This window comes from Ascaphus truei, unplaced genomic scaffold (genome assembly GCF_040206685.1).
Source record: "Ascaphus truei isolate aAscTru1 unplaced genomic scaffold, aAscTru1.hap1 HAP1_SCAFFOLD_2369, whole genome shotgun sequence".
Classification (NCBI taxonomy): domain Eukaryota; kingdom Metazoa; phylum Chordata; class Amphibia; order Anura; family Ascaphidae; genus Ascaphus; species Ascaphus truei.
The window spans coordinates 14,603-37,314 of record NW_027455290.1 but is presented as its reverse complement, the minus strand read 5'-3'; the positions used below and the strand labels follow the sequence as shown (position 1 = coordinate 37,314).

Sequence of the window (22,712 nt, the reverse complement as noted above, 5' to 3'; positions counted from 1 at the left end):
CCCGCCCTTCCCCCCTGTCTCTCGCGCGCGCCCCACCACCCTCTCTCTCGCGCCCCCTCCTTCTCTCTCTTGCCCCTCCTCTCTCTCTCTCTCGCCCCCTCCTCTCTCTCTCTCTCTCTCTCGCCCCCTCCTTCTCTCTCTCTCGCCTCTCTCTTCTCTCCCCCCTTCTCTCTCTCTCGCCCCTCCTTCTCTCTCTCTCTCGCCCCCCCCTTCTCTCCCCCCTTCTCTCTCTCGCCCCCTCCTTCTCTCTCTCTCGCCCCCCCCCCCTTCTCTCCCCCCTTCTCTCTCTCGCCCCCTCTTTCTCTCTCTCTCTCGCCCTCTCCTTCTCTCTCTCTCGCCCTCTCTCTCTCTCTCTCTCTCACCCCCTCACTCTGTGCGCGCTCACTCCGCAGACCCCTTACTGATGGAAGACGCTGTTCGGGATCTGAACTCTCTTCTGTCCAATGAGAACGTGAGATTGCAGGAACTGTCCAGCCTGTTACAGGAGAAGCAACTCAGCATGACACAGGAGGTGAGTGTGAGTGCGGGAGCTGTCCAGCCTGTTACAGGAGAAGCAACTCAGCATGACACAGGAGGTGAGTGTGAGTGCGGGAGCTGTCCAGCCTGTTACAGGAGAAGCAACTCAGCATGACACAGGAGGTGAGTGTGAGTGTGAGTGCAGGAACTGTCCAGCCTGTTACAGGAGAAGCAACTCAGCATGACACAGGAGGTGAGTGTGAGTGCAGGAACTGTCCAGCCTGTTACAGGAGAAGCAACTCAGCATGACACAGGAGGTGAGTGTGAGTGTGAGTGCGGGAGCTGTCCAGCCTGTTACAGGAGAAGCAACTCAGCATGACACAGGAGGTGAGTGTAAGTGCGGGAGATGTCCAGCCTGTTACAGGAGAAGCAACTCAGCATGACACAGGAAGTGAGTGTGAGTGTGAGTGCAGGAACTGTCCAGCCTGTTACAGGAGAAGCAACTCAGCATGACACAGGAGGTGAGTGTGAGTGTGAGTGCAGGAACTGTCCAGCCTGTTACAGGAGAAGCAACTCAGCATGACACAGGAGGTGAGTGTGAGTGCAGGAACTGTCCAGCCTGTTACAGGAGAAGCAACTCAGCATGACACAGGAGGTGAGTGTGAGTGTGAGTGCGGGAGCTGTCCAGCCTGTTACAGGAGAAGCAACTCAGCATGACACAGGAGGTGAGTGTGAGTGTGAGTGCAGGAACTGTCCAGCCTGTTACAGGACAAGCAACTCAGCATGACACAGGAGGTGAGTGTGAGTGCAGGAGCTGTCCAGCCTGTTACAGGAGAAGCAACTCAGCATGACACAGGAGGTGAGTGTGAGTGTGAGTGCAGGAGCTGTCCAGCCTGTTACAGGAGAAGCAACTCAGCATGACACAGGAGGTGAGTGTGAGTGTGAGTGCAGGAGCTGTCCAGCCTGTTACAGGAGAAGCAACTCAGCATGACACAGGAGGTGAGTGTGAGTGTGGGGGAAACACAGCGTGACACAGGAGGTGAGTGTGAGTGCACGGGAAACACAGCGTGACACAGGAGATGAGTGAGAGTGCAGGGGAAATACAGCGTGACACAGGAGGTGAGTGTGAGTGCAGGAGAAACACAGCGTGACACAGGAGGTAAGTGTGAGTGCAGGGGAAACACAGCGTGACAGGAGGTGAGTGTGAGTGCACGGGAAACACAGCGTGACACAGGAGGTGAGTGTGAGTGCAGGGAAACACAGCGTGACAGGGTGTGAGTGCAGGGGAAACAGCGTGACACAGGAGGTGAGTGTGAGTGCAGGGGAAACACAGCGTGACACAGGAGGTGAGTGAGTGCAGGGAAACACAGCGTGACACAGGAGGTGAGTGCAGGGGAAACACAGCGTGACACAGGAGGTGAGTGTGAGTGCAGGGGAAACACATCGTGACAGGAGGTGAGTGAGTGCACGGGAAACACAGCGTGACACAGGAGGTGAGTGTGAGTGCAGGGGAAATACAGCGTGACACAGGAGGTGAGTGTGAGTGTGAGTGTGTGTGAGTGCAGGGGAAATACTGCGTGACACAGGAGGTGAGTGTGAGGGCACGGGAAACACAGCGTGACACAGGAGGTGAGTGTGAGTGCAGGGAAACACAGCGTGACACAGGAGGTGAGTGTGAGTGCAGGGGAAACAACGTGACACAGGAGGTGAGTGAGAGTGCAGGGGAAACACATCGTGACAGGAGGTGAGTGAGTGCACGGGAAACACAGCGTGACACAGGAGGTGAGTGTGAGTGCAGGGGAAATACAGTGTGACACAGGAGGTGAGTGTGAGTGTGTGTGAGTGCAGGGGAAACACAGCGTGACACAGGAGGTGAGTGCAGGGAAACACAGCGTGAAACAGGAGGTGAGTGTGAGTGCAGGGGAAACAGCGTGACACAGGAGGTGAGTGTGAGTGCAGGGGAAACACAGCGTGACACAGGAGGTGAGTGAGTGCAGGGAAACACAGCGTGACACAGGAGGTGAGTGCAGGGGAAACACAGCATGACACAGGAGGTGAGTGTGAGTGCAGGGGAAACAACGTGACACAGGAGGTGAGTGAGAGTGCAGGGGAAATACAGCGTGACACAGGAGGTGAGTGTGAGTGCAGGGGAAATACAGCGTGACACAGTGAGTGCATGGGAAACAGCGTGACACAGGAGGTGAGTGAGTGTGAGTGCAGGGGAAACACAACATGACACAGGAGGTGGGTGTGAGTGCAGGGGAAACACAGCATGACACAGGAGGTGGGTGTGAGTGCAGGGGAAACACAGCGTGACACAGGAGGTGAGAGTGCAGGGGAAATACAGCATGACACAGGAGGTGAGTGTGAGTGCAGGGGAAACACAGCGTGACAGGAGGTGAGTGTGAGTGCAGGGAAACACAGCGTGACACAGGAGGTGAGTGTGAGTGCAGGGAAACATAGCATGACACAGGAGGTGAGTGTGGGAGTGAGTGCGGGGGAAACACAGCGTGACACCGGAGGTGAGTGTAAGTGCAGGGAAACACAGCGTGACACAGGAGGTGAGTGTGAGTGCAGGGGAAACATAGCATGATACAGGAGGTGAGTTTGAGTGCAGGGAAACAACGTGACACAGGAACTGAGTTCACTCCAGTGACGGTCTCATTTTGTGCCTCTCCCAGTTTTCTCAGCTGCAGTCTCGGTTAGAGAGCGCTGAGTCTCGCGTGTCAGTCCTGGACGGTCACATAGAGGATTTGCAGTGGGACATCGATAAGGTTCGGAAGAGAGAGCAGCGTCTGAACAGACACCTGTCTGAGGTGCTCGAGAGGGTAAGAGACAGCCGGACCTCAGCCTCTCACATTGGGGTATCCCCTCTCAATGAGACATCCCTGATGTGCGCTCTCTCTCTCGCAGGTGAATTCAAAAGGTTACAAAGTATACGGAGCCGGGAGCAGTCTCTACGGGGGGACCATCACTATCAACTCACGCAAGGTGCGCTCTCTGCCCTGTCCCACACGCGCTCTGTCTCTGTGTACTCTGCGCTCTCTCTGCACTGTCCCACACGCTCTCTCTCTGTGTACTCTGCGCTCTCTGCCCTGTCCCACAAGCGCTCTGTCTCTGTGTACTCAGCGCTCTCTGCCCTGTCCCACACGCTCTCTCTCTGTGTACTCTGCGCTCTCTCTGCCCTGTCCCACACCCGCTCTGTCTCTGTGTACTCTGCGCTCTCTCTGCACTGTCCCACACGCTCTGTCTCTGTGTACTCTGCGCTCTCTCTGCACTGTCCCACACGCTCTCTCTCTGTGTACTCTGCGCTCTCTCTGCCCTGTCCCACGCGCTCTCTCTCTCTGTGTACTCTGCGCTCTCTCTGCACTGTCCCACACGCTCTCTCTCTGTGTACTCTGCGCTCTCTCTGCACTGTCCCACACGCTCTCTCTCTGTGTACTCTGCGCTCTCTCTGCACTGTCCCACACGCTCTCTCTCTGTGTACTCTGCGCTCTCTGCACTGTCCCACACGCTCTCTCTCTGTGTACTCTGCGCTCTCTGCACTGTCCCACACGCTCTCTCTCTGTGTACTCTGCGCTCTCTCTGCACTGTCCCACACGCTCTCTCTCTGTGTACTCTGCGCTCTCTCTGCCCTGTCCCACACGCTCTCTCTCTGTGTACTCTGCGCTCTCTCTGCACTGTCCCACACGCTCTCTCTCTGTGTACTCTGCGCTCTCTCTGCACTGTCCCACACGCTCTGTCTCTGTGTACTCTGCGCTCTCTCTGCACTGTCCCACACGCTCTGTCTCTGTGTACTCTGCGCTCTCTCTGCACTGTCCCACACGCTCTCTCTCTGTGTACTCTGCGCTCTCTGCCCTGTCCCACACGCGCTCTGTCCCTCTGTGTACTCTGCACTCTCTCTGCACTGTCCCACACGCTCTCTATCTCTGTGTACTCTGCGCTCTCTCTGCACTGTCCCACACGCTCTCTCTCTGTGTACTCTGCGCTCTCTCTGCACTGTCCCACACGCTCTCTCTCTGTGTACTCTGCGCTCTCTCTGCACTGTCCCACACGCTCTCTCTCTGTGTACTCTGCGCTCTCTGCACTGTCCCACACGCTCTCTCTCTGTGTACTCTGCGCTCTCTGCACTGTCCCACACGCTCTCTCTCTGTGTACTCTGCGCTCTCTCTGCACTGTCCCACACGCTCTCTCTCTGTGTACTCTGCGCTCTCTCTGCCCTGTCCCACACGCTCTCTCTCTGTGTACTCTGCGCTCTCTCTGCACTGTCCCACACGCTCTCTCTCTGTGTACTCTGCGCTCTCTCTGCACTGTCCCACACGCTCTGTCTCTGTGTACTCTGCGCTCTCTCTGCACTGTCCCACACGCTCTGTCTCTGTGTACTCTGCGCTCTCTCTGCACTGTCCCACACGCTCTCTCTCTGTGTACTCTGCGCTCTCTCTGCCCTGTCCCACGCGCTCTCTCTCTCTGTGTACTCTGCGCTCTCTCTGCACTGTCCCACACGCTCTCTCTCTGTGTACTCTGCGCTCTCTGCCCTGTCCCACACGCGCTCTGTCCCTCTGTGTACTCTGCACTCTCTCTGCACTGTCCCACACGCTCTCTCTCTGTGTACTCTGCGCTCTCTGCCCTGTCCCACACGCGCTCTGTCCCTCTGTGTACTCTGCACTCTCTCTGCACTGTCCCACACGCTCTCTATCTCTGTGTACTCTGCGCTCTCTCTGCACTGTCCCACACGCTCTCTCTCTGTGTACTCTGCGCTCTCTCTGCACTGTCCCACACGCTCTCTCTCTGTGTACTCTGCGCTCTCTCTGCACTGTCCCACACGCTCTCTCTCTGTGTACTCTGCGCTCTCTGCACTGTCCCACACGCTCTCTCTCTGTGTACTCTGCGCTCTCTGCACTGTCCCACACGCTCTCTCTCTGTGTACTCTGCGCTCTCTCTGCACTGTCCCACACGCTCTCTCTCTGTGTACTCTGCGCTCTCTCTGCCCTGTCCCACACGCTCTCTCTCTGTGTACTCTGCGCTCTCTCTGCACTGTCCCACACGCTCTCTCTCTGTGTACTCTGCGCTCTCTCTGCACTGTCCCACACGCTCTCTCTCTGTGTACTCTGCGCTCTCTGCACTGTCCCACACGCTCTCTCTCTGTGTACTCTGCGCTCTCTGCACTGTCCCACGCGCTCTGTCTCTCTGTGTACTCTGCGCTCTCTCCCACGCGCTCTCTCTCTGTGTACTCTGCGCTCTCTCCCACGCGCTCTGTCTCGCTCTGTCTCTCTGTGTACTCTGCGCTCTCTCCCACGCGCTCTGTCTCTCTGTGTACTCTGCGCTCTCTCCCACGCGCTCTGTCTCTCTGTGTACTCTGCGCTCTCTCCCACGCGCTCTGTCTCTCTGTGTACTCTGCGCTCTCTCCCACGCGCTCTCTCTCTGTGTACTCTGCGCTCTCTCTCACGCGCTCTGTCTCTCTGCCCTGTCCCACACGCGCGCAGTTTCTTTCCCGCCGCACTCTCGCGCGTCTCACCATGTCTCTGCCCCTCAGTTTGAGGAGATGACCTCTGAAGTGGGAATGAACAAGGAGCTGGCAGGAAACCGCCTGCAGGAGCTGGAGAAACTGAGGCAGGACTTACAGGAAGTGACATCAGAGAACCTGGACCTGCAGGTGACCCCAATATAGCCCTCTGACCCCATCCTACAGCCCCATAACTGTAACTGTCTGCCCAGTGACCACCCCGGGGCTGTCTCTCTCCTACCTTCCCCCGGGGCTGTCTCTCTCCTACCTTCCCCCGGGGCTGTCTCTCTCCTACCTTCCCCCGGGGCTGTCTCTCCTACCTTCCCCCGGGGCTGTCTCTCTCCTACCTTCCCCCGGGGCTGTCTCTCCTACCTTCCCCCGGGGCTGTCTCTCTCCTACCTTCCCCCGGGGCTGTCTCTCTCCTACCTTCCCCCGGGGCTGTCTCTCTCCTACCTTCCCCCGGGGCTGTCTCTCTCCTACCTTCCCCCGGGGCTGTCTCTCCTACCTTCCCCCGGGGCTGTCTCTCTCCTACCTTCCCCCGGGGCTGTCTCTCCTTCCTTCCCCCGCGGCTGTCTCTCCTTCCTTCCTCCCGCGGCTGTCTCTCCTTCCTTCCTCCCGCGGCTGTCTCTCCTTCCTTCCACCCGCGGCTGTCTCTCCTTCCTTCCCCCGGGGCTGTCTCTCTCCTACCTTCCCCCGGGGCTGTCTCTCCTTCCTTCCCCCGCGGCTGTCTCGCCTTCCTTCCCCCGCGGCTGTCTCTCCTTCCTTCCCCCCGGGGCTGTCTCTCCTTCCTTCCCCCCGGGGCTGTCTCTCCTTCCTTCCCCCCGGGGCTGTCTCTCCTTCCTTCACCCCGGGGCTGTCTCTCCTTCCTTCCCCCCGGGGCTGTCTCTCCTTCCTTCCCCCCGGGGCTGTCTCTCCTTCCTTCCCCCCGGGGCTGTCTCTCCTTCCTTCCCCCCGCGGCTGTCTCTCCTTCCTTCCCCCCGCGGCTGTCTCTCCTTCCTTCCCCCCGCGGCTGTCTCTCATTCCTCCAGGGCAGTCTCTCTCTCTTTCCCCCGGGGCTGTCTCTCTCTCTCTCTTTTTCCATCCCCCGGGGCCGTCTCTCTCCTTCCTTCCCCCGGGGCCGCCTCGGTCTCTCGCCCCCCCTGTCTCTCACCCCCGGCTGTCTCTCCTGCAGGTAGAGTTAGTGAGTGCGGTAGAAGAGAGTGTGCGAGACTCCCCGGAGTACCGCTGCATGCAGTCTCAGTTCTCTGTCCTGTACAACGAGTCTCTGCAGCTAAAGGCGCAACTGGACGAGGCGCGCGCTCTACTGCACGGGACGCGCTCTAATCACCAGCGCCAACTGGAGCTCATCGAGGTCTGTCTCTGCACTATAATGTGCCCGCTCCCTGCGCTCTCTCCTGCTCGCTGCCCGCTCCCTGCGCTTTCTCCTCCTCGCTGCCCGCTCCCTGCGCTCTCTCCTCCTCGCTGCCCGCTCCCTGCGCTCTCTCCTGCTCGCTGCCCGCTCCCTGCGCTCTCTCCTCCTCGCTGCGCGCTCCCTGCGCTTTCTCCTCCTCGCTTCCCACTCCCTGCGCTCTCTCCTCCTCGCTGCCCGCTCCCTGCACTCTCTCCTCCTCACTGCCCGCTCCCTGCGCTCTCTCCTCACTGCCCGCTCCCTGCTCTCTCTCCTCCTCACTGCCCGCTCCCTGCGCTCTCTCCTCGCTGCCCGCTCCCTGCGCTCTCTCCTCCTCGTTGCCTGCTCCCTGCGCTCTCTCCTCCTCGCTGCCCGCTCCCTGCGCTTTCTCCTCCTCGCTGCCCACTCCCTGCGCTCTCTCCTCCTCGCTGCCCGCTCCCTGCACTCTGTCCTCCTCACTGCCCGCTCCCTGCTCTCTCTCCTCCTCACTGCCCGCTCCCTGTGCTCTCTCCTCACTGCCCGCTCCCTGCTCTCTCTCCTCCTCACTGCCCGCTCCCTGCGCTCTCTCCTCCTCGTTGCCTGCTCCCTGCGCTCTCTCCTCCTCGCTGCCCGCTCCCTGCGCTTTCTCCTCCTCGCTGCCCACTCCCTGCGCTCTCTCCTCCTCGCTGCCCGCTCCCTGCACTCTCTCCTCACTGCCCGCTCCCTGCGCTCTCTCCTCACTGCCCGCTCCCTGCTCTCTCTCCTCACTGCCCGCTCCCTGTGCTCTCTCCTCACTGCCCGCTCCCTGCTCTCTCTCCTCCTCACTGCCCGCTCCCTGCGCTCTCTCTTCACTGCCCGCTCCCTGCTCTCTTTCCTCCTCACTGCCCGCTCCCTGTGCTCTCTCCTCACTGCCCGCTCCCTGCGCTCCCTCCCTGCGCTCTCTCCTCCCTGCGCTCTCTCCTCGCTGCGCTCTCTCCTCGCTGCGCTCTCCCCTCGCTGCGCTCTCCCCTCGCTGCGCTCTCCCCTCGCTGCGCTCTCCCCTCGCTGCGCTCTCCCCTCGCTGCGCTCTCCCCTCGCTGCGCTCTCCCCTCGCTGCGCTCTCCCCTCGCTGCGCTCCCTCCTCGCTGCGCTCCCTCCTCAATGCGCTCTCTCTGTGCAGCGGGACGAGGTGTCTCTGCAGAAGAAGGTGCGCACGGAGGTGATACAGCTGGAGGACACGCTCGCTCAGGTGCGCAAGGAATACGAAATGCTGAGGATAGAGTTTGAGCAAACTCTGGCAGCCAATGAACAGGCGGGTATGTCTCTCACTGGGGGGGGTCTCACTGCGAGGGGGATCTCACTGCGAGGGGGATCTCACTGCGAGGGGGATCTCACTGCGAGGGGGATCTCACTGCGAGGGGAGGCGGGGTCTCACTGCGAGGGGAGGCGGGGTCTCACTGCGGGGAATGGGAGGGACTCACTGCGGGGGAGGGTCTCATTGCGGGGGAGGGGGTGTGTGACGGAGCTGCCTGTAGTCGAGGGCAAAGAAACACATACACGTAGATCTTGTGCTTAAACAAACCTTCGACAAGGTTAATTTACAACAAGCAGCAGAAAGTATCGGGTACCGTCCCTTTAAGCCAAAACATAAAGCATAAAGTTAAAGTCTGTTCCATTTTGGAGACTTACTAGACTGACCAGTCCCTAACTATCTGACTGGCTGGACAGGCCAGTTCCCAGTCCCAAAAATATATAACAATTTATCAGGGAGCAATATATATGAAAGTCTTATCCGAGTGTGCTGGGCCGGTGTCTCCGGTTTCTCCAGGCACACTTCAGATGCAGGCACTGCAGTCCTGCTGCTCCCAGGAAGTCTCTTGCCCTATTTCTGTGCCGGCTTCTCTGCGGTGCGGGGCTTTGGGTTCCCCACTGTTCCCAGGCAAATCCCTCTGGTGAACAAGAAGCCTGGATCCCTGCGGGCTGGAGCTCTGCTGTTGCAGGGTGTGAATCCCAGCAGGTCACAGGCTATCCTCCGTGACCCTCCTCTCTTGCAAAACAGGAACTCCAACAGAGACTCTGACAGGTGCTTACGTCCTGCCTTTTAACCCTGTTTAATCAGTTAGTTTCACGCACCTCAGGCAGGAAGCCTGACACCAGTGTAGTCTCCTGATCCTTGCAAAGGGCATTAACTCCTTCAATCCCGTACAGTGGGTCTCTTTCACATCTCATACATTAAGATTAAATACAGATTGACATTGTAAAAATGAACAGGTACCTCTTTCTGGTTGTCTCTCCGGAGTCACCCTGCGACTGTCTCTTTCTTGACTGCAGGACCCATTAACCGAGAGATGAGACATCTGATCAGCAGCCTTCAGAATCACAACCACCAGCTGAAGGGGGAAGTGCTCCGGTACAAGCGCCGTCTGCGAGACATCCAGGGAGACATCAGCAAGGTGAAAGTGGTCAGCAAGAGAGACACGTCAGAGCGGTCAGCGAGAGAGATGGGAGACAGCGCTCTAACACCTCTCTCTCACTCTGTTTTATTTTTCAGATGCGCTCTCGTAGTACCAGCGGCCTTTTCCTGCTCTCTTCGCAGTCCAGCGTTGAGGAGTCTCGAGAAGAGACCATCGACATAAAGACAGACCTCGAAGAGTCGGCCCCGCCTGCTGCGGCCCCCTCCCAGCCCGAGCCCGCCCCGAAGCGAGAGGAGGAGGAGGCACCGGCGCAGCGAGACAGACGGGACAGGGAGCGGGAGAGAGACCGCGGGCGGGAGAAGGAGAGAGGAGAGAGCTCAAAGGAGAAACCAAAGCACGAGACAGACGCCAAGCGCAAGGAGGCCGAGACCGTCAAGCAGATGAAAGCAGAGCTGAAGTGAGAGGGCTGGGGTGTCTCTGTCTGTCTCTCTGTCTCTCTCTCTGTCTGTCACTCTGTCTCTCTCTCTGTGTCTCTGTCTCTCTGTCTCTCTCTCTGTGTCTCTGTTTCTCTGTCTGTCACTCTGTCTCTCTCTCTGTCTGTCACTCTGTCTCTCTCTCTGTCTGTCACTCTGTCTCTCTCTCTGTCTGTCACTCTGTCTCTCTCTCTCTGTCTCTGTCTCTCTGTCTCTTCAGGCTGCTCTTGCTGATGGTCTCTCTCTCTCTCTCTCAGGAGAGTGCAGGAGTCTCTGAGAGACATGAAGCTGCTGTTAGACATGTACCGGTCGGCACCAAAGGAGCAAAGAGACAAAGTGCAGCTGATGGCAGCGGAGAGGAAAAGCAAAGGGGAGGTGAGGGGGGGACCCCAAATTACACACACACCGCGCGTCCCCCAAATTACACACACACCGCGTCCCCCAAATTACACACACACCGCGCGTCCCCCAAATTACACACACACCGCGCGTCCCCCAAATTACACACACACCGCTCGTCCCCCAAATTACACACACACCGCATCCCCCAAATTACACACACACCGCATCCCCCAAATTACACACACACCGCATCCCCCAAATTACACACACATCGCGCGTCCCCCAAATTACACACACACCGCGTCCCCCAAATTACACACACCGCGTCCCCCAAATTACACACACACACACCGTCCCCCAAATTACACACACACCGCTTGTCCCCCAAATTACACACACACCGCGTCCCCCAAATTACACACACACACCGCGTCCCCCAAATTACACACACACCGCTTGTCCCCCAAATTACACACACACCGCTTGTCCCCCAAATTACACACACACCGCGTCCCCCAAATTACACACACACCGCATCCCCCAAATTACACACACACCGCGTCCCCCAAATTACACACACACCGCATCCCCCAAATTACACACACACCGCGTCCCCCAAATTACACACACACCGCGTCCCCCAAATTACACACACACCGCATCCCCCAAATTACACACACACCGCATCCCCCAAATTACACACACACCGCGTCCCCCAAATTACACACACACCGCATCCCCCAAATTATACACACACCGCATCCCCCAAATTACACACACACCGCTTGTCCCCCAAATTACACACACACCGCGTCCCCCAAATTACACACACACACCGCGTCCCCCAAATTACACACACAACGCATCCCCCAAATTACACACACACCGCATCCCCCAAATTACACACACACCGCTTGTCCCCCAAATTACACACACACACCGCTTGTCCCCCAAATTACACACACACCGCATCCCCCAAATTACACACACACACCGCGTCCCCCAAATTACACACACACACCGCGTCCCCCAAATTACACACACACCGCTTGTCCCCCAAATTACACACACACCGCTTGTCCCCCAAATTACACACACACACCGCTTGTCCCCCAAATTACACACACACCGCTTGTCCCCCAAATTACACACACACCGCTTGTCCCCCAAATTACACACACACCGCTTGTCCCCCAAATTACACACACACCGCGTCCCCCAAATTACACACACACCGCTTGTCCCCCAAATTACACACACACCGCTTGTCCCCCAAATTACACACACACACCGCATCCCCCAAATTACCCCTCCCCGTGCGCGCTCTCACCCCTCCCCGTGCGCGCTCTCACCCCTCCCCGTGCGCGCTCTCACCCCTCCCCGTGCGAGCTCTCACCCCTCCCCGTGCGAGCTCTCACCCCTCCCCGTGCGAGCTCTCACCCCTCCCCGTGCGAGCTCTCACCCCTCCCCGTGCGAGCTCTCACCCCTCCCCGTGCGAGCTCTCACCCCTCCCCGTGCGCGCTCTCACCCCTCCCCGTGCGCGCTCTCACCCCTCCCCGTGCGCGCTCTCACCCCTCCCCGTGCGAGCTCTCACCCCTCCCCGTGCGAGCTCTCACCCCTCCCCGTGCGAGCTCTCACCCCTCCCCGTGCGAGCTCTCACCCCTCCCCGTGCGAGCTCTCACCCCTCCCCGTGCGAGCTCTCACCCCTCCCCGTGCGAGCTCTCACCCCTCCCCGTGCGCTCTCACCCCTCCCCGTGTGCGCTCTCACCCCTCCCCGTGCGAGCTCTCACCCCTCCCCGTGCGCTCTCACCCCTCCCCGTGCGCTCTCACCCCTCCCCGTGCGCTCTCACCCCTCCCCGTGCGAGCTCTCACCCCTCCCCGTGCGAGCTCTCACCCCTCCCCGTGCGAGCTCTCACCCCTCCCCGTGCGAGCTCTCACCCCTCCCCGTGCGAGCTCTCACCCCTCCCCGTGCGCGCTCTCACCCCTCCCCGTGCGCGCTCTCACCCCTCCCCGTGCGCGCTCTCACCCCTCCCCGTGCGCGCTCTCACCCCTCCCCGTGCGCGCTCTCACCCCTCCCCGTGCGAGCTCTCACCCCTCCCCGTGCGAGCTCTCACCCCTCCCCGTGCGAGCTCTCACCCCTCCCCGTGCGCTCTCAGGTGGACGAGCTGCGTCAGCGTCACAGGGAACTGGAGGAGAGAGAGCGGCGAGACAGCAAGAAAATGGCAGACGAGGACGCTCTGAGAAGAATGAGAGCAGCCGAGGAACAGACAGAGGCCCTGCAGAAGAGACTGTCTACAGCCAAGCAGGTTAGAGAGAGAGACATCTATCTATGTACCCCGACACGTCCATCTCCGAGAGCAGTGCGTCTTCCTGTATATATATATATACACACACACACACACACACACACACACACACACACACACACACACACACACAAAAAGAAAGTACACCCTCTGAGTTCCATGGTTTTACATATCAGGACATAATAACAATCATCTGTTCCTTAGCAGGTCTTAAAATTAGGTAAATACAACCTCAGATGAACAACAACACGACATATTACACTGTGTGTGTGTGTACATGACATATTACACCGTGTGTGTGTGTGTACATGACATATTACACCGTGTCATGATTTATTTAACACAAATAAAGCCTCCTAACCGCGCGCGTCACTGCTTAAACCCGAACAACTAAACGCGCAACGCCGAGCGCGCGCCCGCACAGCAGCGAGGACTATATTACACGCCTAAGAAATACACTGAGCAGAATGTTACAATGCAAACACACAATACAAACTTTCTAGTGCTGGAATGGAGCAAGTAACACAAAGTCAGAAGTGTAACTGCACTTCTATACAATACACACAAATCCTACAGCAATCCAGATAAAGCAGCAATGAGAAGAAGGCCGAAGTGATATCACTGCGGGAGGGATTCATCATTAAGGAAAAGATATATAGTACAGGAGGAATGTGTCAACTAGCAGTACCAGTACTACACAATATATCAGGGAACGACATGGGCGTCGCAGTCAGAGAGAGGTGAGATAGGTGCATTGCAGTCAGAGAGAGGTGAGAGAGGTGCGTCGCAGTCAGAGAGGTGAGAGAGGTGCGTCGCAGTCAGAGAGAGGTGAGAGAGGTGCGTCGCAGTCAGAGAGAGGTGAGAGAGGTGCGTCGCAGTCAGAGAGAGGTGCGTCGCAGTCAGAGAGAGGTGAGAGAGGTGCGTCGCAGTCAGAGAGAGGTGAGAGAGGTGCGTCGCAGTCAGAGAGAGGTGCGAGGTGCGTCGCAGTTAGAGAGAGGTGCGTCGCAGTCAGAGAGAGGTGCGTCGCAGTTAGAGAGAGGTGCGTCGCAGTCAGAGAGAGGTGAGAGGTGCGTCGCAGTCAGAGAGAGGTGCGTCGCGGTCAGAGAGAGGTGAGAGAGGTGCGTCGCAGTCAGAGAGAGGTGAGAGAGGTGCGTCGCAGTCAGAGAGAGGTGAGATAGGTGCGTCGTATTCAGAGAGGGGCAGAGAGAGGTGCGTCGCAGTCAGAGAGAGGTGAGAGGTGCGTCGCAGTTAGAGAGAGGTGCGTCGCAGTCAGAGAGAGGTGCGTCGCAGTTAGAGAGAGGTGCGTCGCGGTCAGAGAGAGGTGAGAGAGGTGCGTCGCAGTCAGAGAGGTGAGAGAGGTGTGTCGCAGTCAGAGAGAGGTGCGTCGCAGTCAGAGAGAGGTGCGTCGCAGTCAGAGAGAGGTGAGAGGTGCGTCGCAGTCAGAGAGAGGTGAGAGAGGTGCGTCGCAGTCAGAGAGAGGTGCGTCGCAGTCAGAGAGAGGTGAGAGGTGCGTCGCAGTCAGAGAGAGGTGCGTCGCAGTCAGAGAGAGGTGCGTCGCAGTCAGAGAGAGGTGAGAGAGGTGCGTCGCAGTCAGAGAGAGGTGCGTCGCAGTCAGAGAGAGGTGAGAGAGGTGCGTCGCAGTCAGAGAGAGGTGAGAGAGGTGCGTCGCAGTCAGAGAGAGGTGCGTCGCAGTCAGAGAGAGGTGAGAGGTGCGTCGCAGTCAGAGAGAGGTGAGAGAGGTGCGTCGCAGTCAGAGAGAGGTGCGTCGCAGTCAGAGAGAGGTGCGTCGCAGTCAGAGAGAGGTGCGTCGCAGTCAGAGAGAGGTGCGTCGCAGTCAGAGAGAGGTGCGTCGCAGTCAGAGAGAGGTGAGAGAGGTGCGTCGCAGTCAGAGAGAGGTGCGTCGCAGTCAGAGAGGTGAGAGAGGTGCGTCCCAGATATTAATGATACACAAACTGAAGAGACTATAGCAGCCAATAATAAGCGGATATTATTTAGAGATCCCCCAGCTTGGCCTCGGAGGACCGATCTTTTCTTATTGCGGGTAAGTAAATCCGCAAACTGTTTCCCATGTAACAAGTGGTGAGAATAGAGACCCAGGAACATGTGCAGTAGCTATAGCCCCGGGACCGGGTCAGCAGAGCCAGGGAAGGAGTAAATATTATCTGCCAAACCGGCAGGAGCGAGAGATTAGGGTTCTCTCATACAGAGGGTCCTGAATGTGTCACCCCCGCCTCCCCCGACACAGTGGGGGGGAAGTCCGGGGATCTTCCAGTGTTTGGGATCCGTGTTGTGAGAAAGAGTAAAATGTTTGGAAACACTGAGCAGAGTCCTCCCAATGTATTGATATCCACAGGGGCATGACAACGTGTACACAACATGTACACAACATGTACACAACGTGTGGTGATACGATTAATGTTGCTTTGAACTTGATGTCCAGTGCCCTCGGGATGAGAATGGACGGCTTTATCCAGGGTTCGGCCTGGGTCCCGCTGCATCCCGCGCCACTCACCAGCTTCTGGTGTCCTCCCGAGCCGGCCCCAGTCCCTCCTCACTGTGAGGCTCGCTGCGCACTGGGACGCGTCAGCCGCCAGGGGATGCAATGGGATTGTGATCCCGAGCGGCGACGCGTCACGTGGTGTGGCAGGGAGCCAATGAGAAGGGGAGATCGCCGGCAGGGGGGTGGCCCAGCACACAGTAAAGCACTTTCCTGAGTCCCCTTATTGCAGCGGCTCGCAGTGTAACGTAGAACAGACGCACGGCCCTGTGGGTAAGAACATATGCGTATGAAGCCGCTCCTTCTAGCTTCCTGATACTATCATGCTGGTGTCAATGGATGATGGAATTAGCTTTGCGCTTCCTTTTCCGAAGCGCGCACACGTTCACCGAAAGCTATGGCCGCGCCCCCCGCCATGGCCCCGCGCTTAAAACCGGCTCCCTAAAGACCGCAGATAGCGGTGAAGTGCCGTACACGCGCAGCCTGGACGCAAGGCGGGCGCACTGGCGCGTGCAGCGGGGCCTTAGCCTTAGTTGTTGGCACAATAATACAACAGTTCCTGGAGCATTTGGAGTTGCCGCGGGTTGGAGGGCCAGTCACACTCTAGAATGTTCAAGACTCCTACGTCTGCTGGGTGCTAGAATGTTCAGTGTGTGTGTGTGTGTGTGTGTGTGTGTGTGTGTGTGTGTGTGTGTGTGTGTGTGTGTGTGTGTGTGTGTGTGTACACACATACACCAGCAAAGTTGAACATCACTGTGTGTGTGTGTGTGTATTATATGGCTGAAAACACAGCATTGTTCTTTAATTAGGGCACATACACCTCCTTTTGAGGCTAAAACATAGTCTAAGGCCATTCTGTTTTGTAAGGCCATAAGCCTAATCTGAACCTGTTCTCGGTTTAATGATGCAATGGCTGTAGTTGTGTGATTAAGAACATCATCTAATACATCTGCTAGTATATTGATCCTGTCATATAATAACCATACTCCTACATTTGGGAATAAACTAGCCCCAAACTGTTCCTTCCATAAACTACTTTCCAGCCCTGAAGTACAGTATTGGGTGTTCCTCTCTTGCTTCTGAGATGGCCTGTAGGTAATTCTTTGGTGATGGTGAAAGCAGGGACCACTTTTCCTAAGTAACAAGACCCTTTCCATTTACAAGGTGAGGTTCTATGTGCCCATTTCCCACAGAGCCAATAGACTCCACAGGGTAGACTAAAATATATGCATCCGCGAAAAATTGCAACTCCGGACAAAGATGTGTTTTCAGCTATATATCTTGTGGCTGCCCTTCTCATTGCCCTATATTGTGTCTGATGTGTGTACTGTTATCTATGCATTTGTACCAATAGGAAACCAACCCTTGTTCTTGGTTTACATGTATTCCTCGTTGGAAACAAGTCTCATTGGTAGGACACCTGACCTATGGGGACGCTGCCGGTATTGCTGCTTATGTAACAACCTCCAATTGGGATAGTATTCATCAAGGGTCCTCTGTTATATTTTCTGGAGAATTTTCCTTTCAGCATGTCAGGTAATCGTGGTGTTTCATTGTGTTAATTCTTCCTGAGTGTAAGGGATGCCAATCCAGGGTGACTCCTGGTTATGAGGCATATACCCACATACCCATTAAGATACATTAATACCAGATCTGTTGTATATTGTTCTGCATGTGTCCACAAACGTGTTGTCTCTTTCCCAAGGGGTTAAATGTAGGTCTGGTCTATCTCGGAGTGTAACAGTGAACTTTGTGATGTTGGAGGGTGAGATGGTGCTTACTGTAGTGTTACCTGGGACATGGTGATGTTGGAGGGTGAGATGGTGCTTACTGTAGTGTTACCTGGGACATGGTGATGTTGGAGGGTGAGATGGTGCTTACTGTAGTGTTACCTGGGACATGGTGATGTTGGAGGGTGAGATGGTGCTTACTGTAGTGTTACCTGGGACCTGGTGATGTTGGAGGGTGAGATGGTGCTTACTGTAGTGTTACCTGGGACCTGGTGATGTTGGAGGGTGAGATGGTGCTTACTGTAGTGTTACCTGGGACATGGTGATGTTGGAGGGTGAGATGGTGCTTACTGTAGTGTTACCTGGGACCTGGTGATGTTGGAGGGTGAGATGGTGCTTACTGTAGTGTTACCTGGGACCTGGTGATAGGTAGCTGCGATGTATGGGGACCACAGAAAAATGAGTATTAATGACAAGGCTCCGCAGAGCATTCCCACTAGAATTTTGTCATCTCTCTGCGGGTTATACTTTCGCCGGCCCAATGGTGCATACATCCTAAATTCTAACTTAAACACACTCTAAAGAAAAATATATATATTATTGAGTCCTCAAAGAAAGAAAAAGCAATTGTTCGGATAAGACCGGGACTTGCCTGGAGTCTTATACCCTCTGGGGTTAAACAGTCAGGGTTTATTTTGCCCTTCACCACGTTAACTTGGTGTGGGTGGTGCTGGAACGAGCTTTACGTGCATCACGGGGATCCAGGAAGAGATCTCTGCCACTTTAAGTGCTCTATTGGTGGTGAGTATTACTTGAAATGGGCCTTTCCATCTGGGATGCAGAGCGTTCTTGCGTAGGAAATGCTTGACCATTACCCAATCGCCTTCCTGGACATGCTGCTGCTTTGTGTTCTCCTTGGTGGACTGTACCGCTTGTACCAGTGAGTGGAGAGACCTAAGAGATTTCATTAATCTCACACAATACACACTGATTAAGTCATCAGTAAGAGCATGGTCATGCATCATTAATGCTAATGTGCCGGCACAAATCATTGGCTTGCCCATTATTATCTCATGTGGGGTTAATTTAGTCTTGGCTTGTGGAGGGCTTCTGATTGCCATGAGCGCTAACGGGAGACCATCCGGCAATTGCAATTTTGTTTCAGCAAAAATGTTGCTGATTTTGTGCTTTAGGGCCCCATTAGTCCTCTCAACTTCACCTGCGCTCTGAGGATGGCACGGTCAGTGCAAATGATGGATAATACCTAGAACCTGCGCTCTGAGGATGGCACGGTCAGTGCAAATGATGGATAATACCTAGAACCTGCGCTCTGAGGATGGCACGGTCAGTGCAAATGATGGATAATACCTAGAACCTGCGCTCTGAGGATGGCACGGGCAGTGCAAATGATGGATAATACCTAGAACCTGCGCTCTGAGGATGGCACGGTCAGTGCAAATGATGGATAATACCTAGAACCTGCGCTCTGAGGATGGCACGGTCAGTGCAAATGATGGATAATACCTAGAACCTGCGCTCTGAGGATGGCACGGGCAGTGCAAATGATGGATAATACCTAGAACCTGCGCTCTGAGGATGGCACGGTCAGTGCAAATGATGGATAATACCTAGAACCTGCGCTCTGAGGATGGCACGGGCAGTGCAAATGATGGATAATACCTAGAACCTGCGCTCTGAGGATGGCACGGTCAGTGCAAATGATGGATAATACCTAGAACCTGCGCTCTGAGGATGGCACGGTCAGTGCAAATGATGGATAATACCTAGAACCTGCGCTCTGAGGATGGCACGGTCAGTGCAAATGATGGATAATACCTAGAACCTGCGCTCTGAGGATGGCACGGTCAGTGCAAATGATGGATAATACCTAGAACCTGCGCTCTGAGGATGGCACGGTCAGTGCAAATGATGGATAATACCTAGAACCTTCGCCAGATCCTTGTCTATAGCGGCTGTGAAATGTGTGCCTTGGTCTGAAAAAATATGCTGTGGTATTCCATATCTGGGAATGAACTCGTGCAGTAGCTTTTTAGCCACTGAGCGCGCGTCAGCATGCTGACCAGGGTATGCTTCAACCCATCCTGAGAACCTGTAAACAACAACCAAAACATATTGATAGTGTAGCAGCGTTATGAATTGGTGTCCTTTGGTAGCTAATACATTTAGTAAAGCCACAAAGCCTGTTTTACAGGCCTCCAGAGACGGAGAAGCTAACAATAAATCATTCACATATTCACTTAAATGTATAGTAGACAAATGATTTTGTATAGGACTCCACACCAATTTCCTGTACTGTAATTTCTTTGTGAAGCGCCGAGCACATCTGCAGACAGGGCTAAACAGAGACACTTAGTATTATTCTATTTGATTAAAAATAATAATTTCAGAGCTTGCTCATCTGGGCAAACGGCCAGCCTGGGCATTGCGCCAAATGACCTTGGGGCAGCTGATAACAGCTCTTTTCAGCGGATTTCCAAATATTTAATTGCTGCTTTTGTAACATACACTGCTACATATAGGCAGCTCAACGTGTAAAAAATGGAGCTTTTTCCACAGCCCTAATGCAGACTAAATTTTTCATGGCATCGCAAAAATAAAGACAACGGGACATTATAAGGGGCAAATACATTCTTAACATATAGTTTTAACATTTTACTTGTGAACTTTTACCAGCATCTTTTTAAAAAAAAATTTTTTTTATAAATATTCCCTAACATATCCTAATCAGAACAAATAAAACGACTTTGTTTGAATAGACTTACTGCTTACACACAGACAGAAAGCACAATAAACGAGCATAATTTCATATTTCTCTCCAGCAAACCAACTTGACAAAAATAATAATGAAAAAAACAAAACAGAACAATTTGATCCTGCAAACTTAGTTAAAAAATATCTTTCTCTTTCCCCATTCTATAACTAACCTGTGCTAGTTAACTTTCATGTCTGGATTGTGTCTCGCATTCTTTAAACTGACGGAGGGGGGCTGGCTGTTTGGGCTGCTTTTCTAATTCTCTCTCATGGCCTTTGTCCAGTGTTGATTCACTTCGTATTATAATGGGTGTACACCTTTTAGAAATGTAAACTTCATCGTGAACAATTAATAATATTCTTATTTTTGTAAGCACTTGCAAGTTCCTGAATGGTGATTTGTATACATGTAATAAGCTGGTGTTAGCATGATTCAGTTCTCACACAGGGAGGGGAATCATACAGGTAAAATTCATGAGGTGATCAGATCCATTTTTACAGCCTCTTGTTAAGGGCGCAACAATTTAGTTGACGGCACAGAGACTTGAGTTTGCATCAGGACGTGACTTATAACCACTTATTGCTGCGGGGAAATGGCGGGTAAGGCTTATTCTCGCATACCTGACACTGACGCTGGTTAGCATAACATCAGCCACAGAGCCTCATAAAATCCGAAGATTTATACTGCCACGAACACACAGGTATTACTGAAGGTTGCACCATGAGGCCTTGAGTTCACATTCTTACGAATAAGAAAACCAGTGCGGCTTCCCATAGGTTCATGCTTCCTCCCATAGTAACTTTTTGCAAACTTTTTTCCCCCCCTGTGGACCTCTTCCTTCTAGATCCTCTGCAATTTCTTGCTCTCTTGTTTTTGTACTTTACTATTTTCCCTACTGCAGAAATGTACGCCCTTCATGCCCACTAACACTTTTGGGGAAAGACTAATTTTCCCTACCCGGGCGGGGAAGACCCGTTTTGGTTTAGACAAAAACATTCTGTTGAGGATACCTTGGCTTCCCTGCTCTTTGCATTCTCTATCACTGTAACCATTTCTGCATGTACTGTAAACCTTTCACAAAAAACCTCGATACTGTACCGACTTCCTCAATACCTTCATATAGCTTGATTATTTACCATAACCTATCGGCAGATTCACTTGCTATTTCTTTCCTATTCACTTACTATTATATTAACTTTTGTCCAGTCAATGGTTAAAATAAATGCAGCAATTTTGGAGTTCCTTTTTCGGGGCCCTCCTGACCCTCAACAGAATTATTTTGACGCATTTTAACCTAAGGTATGTTTCCCTGTGAGATTCGCAACACATGAGGCTCCCTCAGCTTCTCAATCTCACGGAGAAAGATCCCTCTCTCAATTAAACATTTTTTTGTCTGCAGACACACAACCTCTAACGGCAACCCTTTGGTGGTCAGATGAGAATTTTGGTTTCCCATTATTCTCCTGTTACTATAATCAAACCTAATTGATCATGTACAATTCAGCGTTACAATAATCAAACCTAATTGATCATGTACAATTCGTTTGGTATGTTTATTGATAAAACAGAGTAAATATACAATCAAGGACCTGTTGTGCTCAGAAAACAAATGATTTACCAAAACACAGGTACGGTCTGAAGATCGTCCGTTAACCATACAAACACTCTTTCCCATCACTAAAACACAAAAACTTCTAGCGGGACTCTCTTATCTTAGTCCCAATAAAAACCTTAAAACTCTTATATTTTAAAAAATGGATTCAGGAACAGAAAATAAATAAACTCACTTGAAACTGCAGGTTACCCGTCACTCAGATGAGTCACCCTTCAAGACCGAGCTCTCTACAGATCATTCAAACAATTAACCTTAGGCTTTTTTGTAAAAAGGTGCCTTACCTTGATTCATATGAGCTCAGGTTTGAGTGACCGAGGAGTGAGTGGTCCATCCAGGTACTCGCTTCTGAGATGTTGGGTCCCTAATCGAAATGCGCCATCTATGAAAGCGTGAGTAAAAAAATAAAATTTAGAATTCACGCGCCGCCTGGACGCAAGGCGGGCGCACCGTGCGTGCAGCGGGGCCTTAGCCTTAGTTGGTGGCACAATAATACAACAGTTCCTGGAGCATTTGGAGTTGCCGCGGGTTGGAGGGCCAGTCACACTCTAGAATGTTCAAGACTCCTACGTCTGCTGGGTGCTAGAATGTTCAGTGTGTGTGTGTGTGTGTGTGTGTGTGTGTGTGTGTGTGTGTGTGTGTGTGTATATATATATATATATATATATATATATACACATATACAGGCATACCCCGGTTTAAGGACACTCACTTTAAGTACACTCGCGAGTAAGGACATATCGCCCAATAGGCAAACGGCAGCTCACGCATGCGCCAGTCAGCACGTTCTGAACAGCAATACCGGCTCCCTACCTGTACCGAAGCTGTGCGCAAGCGGGGAGACTATAGAGCCTGTTACGCATGCGTTATTTACATCAGTTATGTGCGTATATGACGATTGCAGTACAGTACATGCATCAATAAGTGGGGAAAAGGTAGTGCTTCACTTTAAGTACATTTTCGCTTTACATACATGCTCCGGTCCCATTGCGTACGTTAATGTGGGGTATGCCAGTATATATATATATATATATATATATATATATATATATATATATATATATATATATATATATATATATATATATATATTCTATGGTTTTACATATCGGGGAATAATAACAATCATCTGTTCCTTAGCAGGTCTTAAAATTAGGTAAATACAACCTCAGATGAACAACAACACATGACATATTACACTGTGTGTGTGTGTGTGTGTGTGTGTGTGTGTGTGTACACATGACATATTACACTGTGTCAT

General features: G+C 53.6%; 1 protein-coding gene across 1 annotated transcript in view; it reads left to right on the top strand.

Annotated features, from left to right (window-relative positions):
• Positions 1 to 388: 388 nt before the first annotated feature.
• Positions 389 to 22,712, top strand: part of RNF20 (ring finger protein 20) — a 32,618-nt gene continuing 10,294 nt past the window's right edge. Inside the window, exons 1-10 of the mRNA XM_075582456.1 lie at positions 389 to 511; positions 3,138 to 3,284; positions 3,370 to 3,447; positions 5,990 to 6,109; positions 7,131 to 7,310; positions 8,485 to 8,620; positions 9,636 to 9,757; positions 9,856 to 10,175; positions 10,449 to 10,566; positions 12,690 to 12,839. Coding sequence (XP_075438571.1) covers positions 404 to 511; positions 3,138 to 3,284; positions 3,370 to 3,447; positions 5,990 to 6,109; positions 7,131 to 7,310; positions 8,485 to 8,620; positions 9,636 to 9,757; positions 9,856 to 10,175; positions 10,449 to 10,566; positions 12,690 to 12,839 — 1,479 coding nt within the window. The 5' untranslated portion in view covers positions 389 to 403. The remainder of the gene's footprint in view (positions 512 to 3,137; positions 3,285 to 3,369; positions 3,448 to 5,989; positions 6,110 to 7,130; positions 7,311 to 8,484; positions 8,621 to 9,635; positions 9,758 to 9,855; positions 10,176 to 10,448; positions 10,567 to 12,689; positions 12,840 to 22,712) is intronic.